This window comes from Tenebrio molitor, chromosome 3, assembly GCF_963966145.1.
Source record: "Tenebrio molitor chromosome 3, icTenMoli1.1, whole genome shotgun sequence".
NCBI lineage: Eukaryota > Metazoa > Arthropoda > Insecta > Coleoptera > Tenebrionidae > Tenebrio > Tenebrio molitor.
In genome coordinates this window covers 7,018,691-7,029,582 of record NC_091048.1, presented here as the reverse complement: position 1 = coordinate 7,029,582, position 10,892 = coordinate 7,018,691, and the positions used below count along the sequence as shown (strand labels likewise).

Here is a 10,892-nt window from a genome sequence, read left to right as displayed (position 1 = left end):
AAAAATATTTTTTTAATGAATTTCACAAAACAAAATACACGTTTCAAAACACAAACAGCTTTACAAGTGTTGGTATATTATTATTTCTGGTTATGATATACATTTGGAATACTATTCATTAGCTTGCAAAGTGTGTTATGGCTCTTAGCATCGAATTTTTGATTGGTAAAGGTGTAAAAATTTTCCGCCTGAATAGTTTTGCCTCCTTGACAAACTCCGTGCACCTGCAAATATACTTTGAACATTAGGTTACATCAAGTGATGAAAAATACTTCAACATATCCCTTAAGGTCTTCGGAGAGAGGTTTATTTAAATGTACAGGAACTGATACGTTATCGGTTGATTGTAAACTGAAAGATGTACTTCCTGAGGAGGCGTTATTAACTACGCCGCACACTGCAACATTTTTCCCCACAAAAGCCGGCAACTGAGCGCCGCTAACCAAGTTATGCATAGGATTACTCATCATTACCATAATTTCTACCTGAAATTAACGAAAAGCATGTGTTTTGGTTTAAACGTATCCGTTAATACTCACTAACAATATTTCTGTAAATCTTTCAGCGAGAATTCCCGCTACCTCTTAGTTGTCATTTGAGGAGTAATGTATTGTTGCCAACCTACTCTGTCATAATATAATTTTAATGATTTAATACAAGCAAACCATATTTTCAGCGTCTTTTGAAGTTTTCTGCGTGCAATATTACATGTACTATAAAGAAAGATTAAACGATTACATTGTTTTCTGAAAATAATGTAAATTCCAGGTTTAAGTTGGTGACATTGGGTAGTTGACGTTTGCAGTTTGGCTGTAAACATAACCTAATTTCTAGTCCTCGTAGTAAATAGTTTTTTGTAGTTGTCTTCACAAAATCATTTTAAAATGTCCCTTGTTCCTGATTACGACGATTCTTTGTCTAGCTCAGAGTCCGACGAAGATGATGCTCCCCAAAACATCGACAGGTATAGTTAAAATTACGAAACAAAATACCCCGTTTGCTCGGAAAACTTTAAAGCCAGGATGGTCTTTAAATTTTTAACGCCAATCAGGTAAAAATCGGGTCAGCTGTTACATGTTTCAGCCAGCCGGACAAGATGACTCCAAAACTGCCAAAACCCGACTTTTTTGGCAACTCAGCCAGCGATCCGGACAAGCTCAAAACGTCAGTGTTCAAGAATCCGTTCACGGAAGCAGAGAGCGCGAAGGAAGCGATTTTACAAAAGCACGTGAAAATGGTGGACGCTAAAGACAACGTCATCGTAATAAACGGCAAGAAGATCTGTTGGAACTATCGAAAGGGCCGATGTCGCTTTGGACACAACTGCAAGTACGCTCACGACTCAGACATACAAAAAACAAAAGACCAGATCGAAAGCGAAAAGCAGACGTATCAAAGAGTCGCTTGTCAAAGTCAGCATCTTCCGCAAGTTAAAAATACGCGGCAAGAGGCGGGGGTGCAAAATTCGCTGAAGAGGAAAAAGAGGCCAGGATTGACGCAAGGACTTGTTCCAGGCAAGAAAGTGATGAAGAATTATGTCAGTCAGAAAAAGTAATCTTGTATATTTGTTATGTACTTCTTTTTAATTTATTGCATTTTGTGATTAAAAAGGTGAAAAGAAAAACGGTGTACGTGTGACTAATTTATTATGGAGGCTAACCAGGGGTCATAATATTTGATTTCTACTGTACATAATTCAGTGTTTATGATCGGAAACAAATATTACGCCTGTGATTGGCCTAAAATACTATTACAAGTAATGTCATGATGTGTGGGCGAACTGCCCTCATAAGTACACAAAATTAAGCAGATAGAAGAATTAATAATTGTATGATACATTATCACACTTTATGCTCATCCCGACTCTACAAATACATAGAGTATAAAACGAGATATCTAGTAACATTTATAAATCTCTAAATGCATTGTATTCACATTTTCATCAAGAGTAAAAGAATCTTTAAAATGGAAACTGGCACTGTTCAAATGCTGCTCGTCCCTGTACAATTTCTTAATTCAAAATAACGGAAAAAAGTACAACCGACATAATAAACGCGTCACATCCGCAGGCTTCACGCCAAAACCTGTATTTTTTAATAATTCTTTTCAACGCAAGTCTGGAGAAATCGTGACTTGCGAACAAATAAAAAAAATTCAGTCAGTTTCTCTCAAGTTCGTGAAACCAACGTCAGCTGCATTTTAATGTGGCTGAAAATGACTTTTGGCATCCTCACAGTCTACATCTAGAGATATTAAAAGACAACAAAAAAAGTATATTAATAAATAACTCTAACAGGTACTTCAATTTATTTTGAGTTGGGAAATAATGTTTGTATTTTTAAAAACAAAAAATGTTTGGGGAAATTACCCACAAATCCGCCAGAACACGAAACCTTGCTGGACCGTCATCCATTATCTTGTAACTGTCATTTGACAACAGACTGCGCCGACGGTTAAAAAACGAATTAATTGAATTGTCAAGGCTTTTTAATTTTTATCTTAGTTGGCCGTGATTTATGAAGTGTAAAAATTGTTGTAGATGGCGCTTCTGTCAGACTGTCATACGTCGGTTCAAGTGTGAAAATGTTAAAAACTAAATTTCGATTTGGTCATCTTAGAATGTAAGCATTGTGATAATTATCATAATTACAATGACCAGAACTGCCGTAACTTTATATCTACAGCGTTAAATGTGTATCCACGTGATACGTTTTACTCCTTTTACACATATAAATAGTAATGACACTAAAACAACTTTATTCCAAATATACACAGATATCTCTTTAATAATACTCTACACCTCGTGGATATCTTAATCTGGTGAGAACTGTCAATGGAAGTCCAACATAGTTTCAGTATTCCAGGAATAATACAGGTCAAATTATGTACAATTTGTTCATTAACAAAAAACAAAACATTCAGAATGTAAAAATTCGCAATTTAACGTGCATTCCGACATGACGTACCCAAATGTGCCGAACTGTGGCAACACGAGACGTGGGTGTTGCCACAGAGCTGCCATTTGGTTACGCACTACTGGAATGAATCATTTAATAAATTAAAACTTTTGGTTTTCCACTGGTAATCTTGAGCATACAATAGTAAGTCTCTTTGAAAGTAAGAAGTGTTAACATACTGGTCAACGACCGACTATTGACATCACTACAAGTTAAAATACCTACAAAAAATAGAATATTTTACAAATTTCACATCCTATCACATAAATAACTAGCAAATGAATCTACTGCTTAGTAAAATCGAAATGTATTAACTTGAAATAAAAAACCAAAAAATAGCGTTACAACCAATTAAAAAATTAAGCTTTTCCGTTACATTCTTTACCCTTCACATCGTGGCCGTTCATTTTCAGTGATTTTTTACAATCGAACCCGTTCGACAATCCATCCCCTTCGTATCTACGGTCTCGAATTTTGGGGGCGGGGGCGTAAGCCCAGAATTTCTTGGACGTTTTCCAGTCTTCCCTGAGCGACAAATTGTACATCGAATAGTCTGGATTTCCCGTCACTTCTTTCTCGATGTTGAGGAATCCCGGAAGCGTTTCTTTTAAGTTGGTCTCGTCCAAGGCCGAATAAGTTTCGAGTAAGATCAAGTCCCTGCACCTGCAGACGTGACAGCGTTAACACAATTCACAAGTCCGGTCGACAGAGGGCGCGAGTTAAAGAAAAGCCTTACCTGGGATGACTAGGTTGCTCGTAGATATCGAGCTGAAAATATTGATTGTTGTAAATAAAACACCTTCGTTTTTTGTAAATAGTAAAATGAGAATTGTCCTTTTGCGTCAAAAGATTTATGTAGTCCCGGTGGGTGATCTGTGTCTTTACTTCTATAACCTGACCACCTGGTTGATTTTGTCGCCGTACAGTGTGTATGTAACTGTAATGCCCTGTAACCCAAACAATGACACATTTTTATTATGGTAGTTGCAACGTGTACAAAATTCTAAGTTGGAGCAATAATTTCACAATCTGGGAAATTATCCCCCAAGACAATTTCTCGATCGATAAAGAAAAATAACAAATAAAACCAACAGAAACGGAAACTTAAGTAGGAAAATCGGCTCACAAGTTCCTCACAAGTCTAACGGGGGATTCCCTTGGTGGGGAATTTGGCGACCGTACGATTGCCAACCGTGTTAAATTACCGCAACCAACTATTCGAATTTTTCATGTTTGTACATGTTAGTAAAAAGAAAACCCCTAATATACTTTTCGATATATTTGCAAACCATATTTCACAAGTGTAACAACATGAGCAAACTATTTCATATAACGAAATAAAGTAATAAAATTCAAGAGTGCTACAAATAAAACCGACGTGGTGCTTTACAAATAACGAATCTTTCGTTTCTCACCTTTCTGTCCCCGTTTCCGTAACCTGACTTGATTGGGGGAGTTGGACTGCAGATAATTGTGTATGACTTCGAAGTCCTGGAAGGGCGGAAAGACAGAGTCGTCGGGTAGCGGGGCCCTGACCAGGAATTTAACTTTGCGAGAGTTCTTCAGCAATCTGTCGCCGGTGTCTATGCCGATTTTGTGGCAGATGGAGCCGATCATTCGACGGATTTTTCCCTCGAAATCAGTGGAGTTGTCGATCACGTCGAAGTAGGGGTGGCCCACCCAGGAGGCGGCCGCGTTCGAGTCGAGCTCGCGGGCGAGTTCGACGCCTTCGGAGCGACAACTGTGGTCCTGCAAGACAACAAGGAAAAGATGTTTGAGGGTTAGAAGGTGGATAACTGCTCTAATAAAATGTACGTACACAACAGTTTTTCAGAAAAATTGTTTCAAAATAACAAATTAACTACATTTTCAATGTTCTTGAAATGACTACAGACAGCGTGTCTAAAAAAATCCTCATCAAAGAAAGTGTATTCAGATGCACTCAAAGAGATGTAAACTATGTACAGTCAGATATATTAAAAAATGCTATAAACATAATTATCGATGGATATCTTTACTCCTATTACCAGTTTTCTCATCGGTTTTTGAAATGTATAGTCATGGTCATAATTGAGGTGGTAGAATATTTTGGATCTAACAAACAATTTTTGAATAATATGGTTCAAGAATAATAATCGTTAAATATTTTAAACTTAACTGTGACTAAGGCAGTCAGTTATTATGAATGCTATGATTCACATCGTAAGAAACCAAAAACAAAACATCAACTTCACTGAGTCATGTTATGTACATAAACTATAGAAAGACAGCATGAAAGTCGGTAAATAACCTCAAGCACAGAATCTGCTTCCATAACCGTATCGAAAGACTGGAAGGTCCTTCACCATTGCTGTTGATGTAAATGATTTGCTTCTGTTAGATATGAGTAATTTTATCCTATTTGTATAATTTTTCTGTTTACCGGCAAGTAAAATGCATTCACGTTGTTTTGGTATAATGGGAGGGCATGAAAATTTTGCATTTAATTTGGTAGTAAAACTGTCTATTGAATAAGGTTATGTTTTTCTAAGTTTGAGGTTATAAATAGCGTCAATGTCTAGTGCATTGTTGTCAGTTTACTAGTTTGCAATAGAAGAATATTCAGACATCGCGGGAAATTCAGCAACATATTATGTTCATTTTGGTAGGTCCGCATGTCAGACGCAAATCAAACACTGCGTCTGACATTAAAAAAATAAATCATGGCTCCCCATTATGCCAAAACAACGTGAACTGTGTTTATACTCTTATTATCAATCAAAATCATTATTTTATTGTTAAGGTTCTAAAGCATCCGATGCAGTTAATATACCTACTGAAAAAAGGCACAACTTTTTTCTTGCATCACCATTAAAAGAAGTTTTTTTTCATTATTATGCGTCTAAAGTGGGCGTTTCTTTCGTGATGTAAAATAATAGGACTAGTCGAGTAGTTATGTTTAAAACACATGTAAAGTCCATTCAAAAATCAAAAAACCACCACCTGTTGCTTTAGATTGGTAAAATTTTAAAAACCCTAGGTAGATAATTTTTTCATACTACGTTTATAACTACTCGTATAAATTCTGTGGCGGTCGTGAAAAAGTAGGTAAGTCAAATAATTTCAAAAATGAGTTAACGATGTTTACACCTTAATAATAAATCATGGAATTAAATAATTCCGATTTTCACAGTTTAAAATTTACTTTATCCAACATTCAATAGTAATATCGTGTTTTACTAGTTAGTTTTAATTGAGTAAACTGGGCTATAACTAGTCTGTTGTTTTAACCCACGTTGCCATTTGCACCGTGGGTTATAACATACATAACCCATCGGGAGCAGAATTTCATCAATAATGTCATTATCTAAAAATTTTGGAATATTGGATAAAAAGTTGTATGGCATACGTGGGTTATTAAGTACTACCCACTCGAGGTAATAACCTACTCGGGCAAGCCCTCGTAGGTTACAAATACCTCTCGTGGGTAATATCTTAAATAACCCACTTATACCATAAATAACTATATATTGAAAGCAAGTACAGGTAGAAAGAAGTTTCTATTTAATTACAGGATTTTAGGAATGATGTGGAATTTTGAATCGTTGCACTGAAAAATTAACATTTTCGACTTACCTACTTTTTCACGACCGCCACAGAATTATAACATTTATTTGATTCAAAATAAAATTCAATTGCTTTGAATTTCGTTCATATTGTTTTATTAGCAGCACGTTTCATTTATTTATTGATTCTTATTATCTTTACTTAAACATGCCCAGAAAAAAAGGACACTTAATAAACATTTAACCTCAAAATTACAAGTCTCACCAAATTTTACACTAGACAGCGTTGCCGATAGTAATTATCGAGGAAAATGCGACGTTGGTGGTTTTTTGATTTTTGAATGGACTTTAAAGCTCATCCCTTACAGACCTGAATTCTCAAAGTGGCGTTAGGTTGGTATTAGTAATAAAGTTACTAGCCTCCGCCAGTGGATATTTTTATTTTTAATTGTGGCTGCAATTTAAAACAAATGAAAATCTCAAATTGTGACAAGTTCGTTACGTCATTTGGGACGAATTACCTGATTTTGAATGATTTTCTCCTTTCGTTTTTCATTTTTAATAAATTTTGTAAGTAAAAATAGGGCACAATCCACTTTTATATCAAATTATTAATAACTTCTTGAGAAAACCTATTATTACAGGCCTAATAAATTCTACTTCACCTTTTGACTCAAATAATATTTTTGTTACTAAATTATGAGTAGGTACAGTTACGGACACGGAATTTTAGACGTCAAATTTTCAAAAAATGTCAATGTAAGCCAAGCTTTATTGTCATTATGATTGACGTCTGAAATGATTTAACATTGGTAAGTTTATTTTTGGCATGTCAGTATGATAAAAATGACAAAAATCGTAAGTCAATCGAATGACAAATCGTCCAAGATTCCGTGTCCGCAATAGTACCGGGTGATTTTAAATGATTTTAATGTGATAGTTGACATAAACATAGGCGTCCTCGCCTATTTGACACAATTTATTAATACATAAAATGTCAAAATGACGTACGTACGCCAATGTGTTGATTAAGGTATCAAGTTTGCCAAAATAATTTATGAAAAATGTTCCCAACTTAAGAAAAAAGGTCACAATCATTTAAAATCACCCGGTACTATTGGGGCCAAAATACATTGATCGTCACTTTTTGACACTTCAAATGTAAATCAAGTAGGTATTAATGTCAATGTACGTTATTTTTATATTAAGTGCGTGAAGTGAATGTTTTTTGTGCATGAAATAGTAGTTTATTTAACGAGTTTGTTTCACTCGCGTTTTAAACTTTGACAAGTTGTGACATTTATCAAAATCCGTTCGCACAGGGGAAAATTCTCAAATTCTGACTCGTGATTCCTCACGCTCGCGCTCGGAATCTTCCACTCGTAGGTCCAATTTTCATTCTAACCTCGGTACAGAATATACTATTCATAATAAATGAATTCTAGTGAAACATGTGTCTCACTTATGTATACTCCGTACGCTGATAGATTACACGTTTTTTGACAGAAGACAGACACAGAAACAAATGTGGCGGGAATTAATCTACAAGGCTACAACGGTTTTCTAAATAACGTAAACAATTAAGATGGAGAGTTTAGTATTTTGCACTGCGTTATGTAACGATTTTTTGTCCATTCTTTAGAGTCGGTCGCACTAGAAACTTTTGGACCTTACTTAATATCACAAATAATTTAAAGAATTTTAATTTTTAATATTTTGGCAAACTTTACAAGTTAGAATTTGGTAATTTTGTATTGCTCTTTCTGAAAAATATTAATTAAACAGACTGTGAAATAAATTAATTTCACCAAAAATTTTTAAATCAGAAGTACCATGAAGTGGAAAAATTTAAAAATAAATAACGTTATTGTATTTAGTTTATTTTATTTATGCTACAAAAAATAAATGCAATCAAGCACGACAGAAACATGATTTAATGTAAAAAAAACCTAGGGGCAGAATTGTTTCATCAAAACAGAAGAGCATGCCTGTCTCAAATAACTTATCCTCGGTTTGTTAAATTCGAGTTTATTTTTGCTAATAAAAATGATCTCACTTCACATAAAAAATTACCTCGTTTATACGTAGCAATTGAATTATAACAGGATGAGTAAACTGACATTTAGTACTTATTTCAAAACTGTATTATACAGTCTGATTTTGAAGGTTGTGTAAAGTCCATTCACGTTGGATTTTCTCTGCCAAATTGTTCTCACGTTGCAAGCCTGCGCCTCCTTTCCTAGTAATTTTTACATTATCGTGATTTGACGTCTTTAATTTTGAATGTTAGTTTGACGTGTGAAATAAAGTCACAGATTTTTTAATAAAATTCTATTCCTGGGTGATTTTACCATGGCGAAAATAAAAAAAGGTTAATTTTAAAATTGGGTTAACCTTCCACAACTGACGTAATGTGACGAAACCCGCAAGCTAATACGGACTCAAGAAAAAATAGCTTCAGTTCGAAAATTAATTAGTCAGAATTCTTTAATATTTAATGTATTGTATGTATTAACATGATTATAATCTATTTACGACCTTTATTGAGCAGTTTTAACAATACAACGTTATCTTAAAGGTAATGTGTACATCGAAAAAACTTAAATTAGAAAAAAATCATTAAAAATCAAAATACACCTTTCTTTTGTGGTATGCAATTGTAACAATACATTCTTGAAACGTCACAACCACAATCAAAACGTATAAGTGTCTCTGAATAACTGAAATTTTATTGCCAAATTTGTTCCATCATTTAGATGCATTCCTTACTTCCATCGCTTCCAATGAAAGAAACTTCACACAATTTCGTATTGGGTTCATTTTCTATAACTTATTCTGGTTTCTCATCAGTCATCACTGTAGTCATTAAGGGTTTTTTCACTTAATCAACAACGCAAGCAGAAAAATACAACACCAGTAGGTAGGAGTTAGGTACCTATTGTATGTTCCTATTCCTAATCCTATCATACCGATTAACAACTGACACTATTTTTAGTGCAAATGATCACAAAATGGATGTATTATTACCTATTGTTATCCTCTAAAAACAATATTTGAAAAATGACTGTTTCTTTGCTGACAGCGAATAATATAACCTCTACAGTCTACGAATGACTTGGTTACTTTATCAGCCCGTATTGGTGACATACACAGCTAAAGCATTTTTGAAGTAAAAATCACACCGCCACATTATTGAATTATTTGACCTTGACTAGGAAAATCCAACGTGAATGGACTTTAGATATTTTAACCTGAGGTAGTACCATCGTGATCATAAAAAACGACTCCACTTAACTTGGGACGCCACTGAGATTTTTGAAAATTTGGTTGAGTGAACGTACCATCGTGATCATAAAAAACGACTAAAGTGGGTACAGGTTGCAAAGACACTTGTCATTTGCAACAGCATTTTTTCAATATTTCTGAACCAAATGAAGGCACAAAGGGACCAGAAAATCATAGTTTGGGTTGAATATTTTCCATATAAGTACAGTTTTAAAGTAATTTCAAATGACTAATGCCATAAAAGTGCTGTTGCAAATGACAAGTGTGTCTTTGCAACCTGTACCCACTTTACAGTTAACTTGGGACGCCACTGAGATTTTTGAAAATTTAGGCCGAGTGAACGTACCGATATTTGTCAAAGTTTGTCAACCTCACTATTTAACATTTTCAAATCCGTGAAAATGACACCAAATTTTTCCTGAATGTTTGAAAGGACTCTCAGTGAAAAATTATGTAAATTAATGTAGGTTATTGAATTAAAACAAAATCTTTACCTGTTTTATTAAAAATTTTGAAATTTTTACACTGTTCCAGAGTGATACACAATCATTCCTGAATTTTTTGAGAATTTTAAATTGATTAGAAGTGGATGTTTTCGCACTGACGATAAAACTTATCTCACCCGGTACAACGTTTACAAAGGTTCGTGCATTGCGAAGTATCCTTTGAGGCAACTTTTCACCGTAGATTTGCCGTGCTGCCTCTGAATGTTCGCCATAAATCAAAGATCATATCGGTTTTTTCCAGGTTGGTGAAAAACATTTGTGATTTAAACTGAGATTAAGATTGATGTTCTTGTCAAAATGACTTTATTTTGAATTAAATGACAACAAAAAAGTGTACTATGATTTATTTTTGACCCATTTTTTCCATAAAATTCAGTGGTTCCCAAACTTTAGGAAAAAAAAATTGAGGCTCTTTTTTTCGAAAAATATCAACATTGTAAAAGGCATCATTGGCTCAATCGTTACCTTTTGTGGGTTCCTTCACATGTTAAAAGATCTGCACAACCTTCAAAGTCTGTATCTTTAATACTTCCAAAAGTAACAGATAATTTATTTCTTGGTAGGATTGTCTACCTACAGTGTGGAAACTACTTATGGAA

General features: G+C 34.5%; 2 protein-coding genes and 2 long non-coding RNA genes across 6 annotated transcripts in view; 2 read left to right on the top strand and 2 right to left on the bottom strand.

Moving 5' to 3' along the window:
• LOC138127003 (uncharacterized) overlaps window positions 1–10,892 on the top strand; it is a 171,925-nt gene that overhangs the window by 29,691 nt on the left and 131,342 nt on the right. The gene's annotated exons all lie outside the window — the stretch shown is intronic.
• LOC138126993 (uncharacterized) lies at window positions 57–659 on the bottom strand. Its single transcript, XR_011158037.1, has 3 exons — window positions 544–659; window positions 273–485; window positions 57–224 (listed from the first exon to the last, which is right to left on the bottom strand). It is a non-coding gene; the product is annotated as an uncharacterized lncRNA (long non-coding RNA).
• LOC138126989 (zinc finger CCCH domain-containing protein 8-like) lies at window positions 777–2,915 on the top strand. 2 transcript variants are annotated; one of them, XM_069042852.1, is made up of 2 exons: window positions 777–964; window positions 1,084–2,915. In XM_069042852.1, the coding sequence occupies exons 1-2, from the start codon at window positions 885–887 to the stop codon at window positions 1,553–1,555; spliced, it is 552 nt and encodes a 183-aa protein (XP_068898953.1). In that variant the 5' UTR covers window positions 777–884; the 3' UTR covers window positions 1,556–2,915. The 2 variants fall into 2 exon arrangements, with proteins under 2 accessions (XP_068898953.1, XP_068898954.1); XM_069042853.1 differs by having other exon boundaries at window positions 832–964; window positions 1,088–2,915.
• Ttd14 (TRPL translocation defect 14) overlaps window positions 1,630–10,892 on the bottom strand; it is a 50,365-nt gene continuing 41,102 nt past the window's right edge. For both annotated transcript variants that reach the window (XM_069042827.1, XM_069042828.1), the window contains 3 exons: window positions 4,373–4,706; window positions 3,694–3,904; window positions 1,630–3,620 (listed from right to left, as the gene is read on the bottom strand). In XM_069042827.1, the coding sequence (XP_068898928.1) occupies window positions 3,317–3,620; window positions 3,694–3,904; window positions 4,373–4,706 (849 nt within the window). In that variant the 3' untranslated portion in view covers window positions 1,630–3,316. The remainder of the gene's footprint in view (window positions 3,621–3,693; window positions 3,905–4,372; window positions 4,707–10,892) is intronic.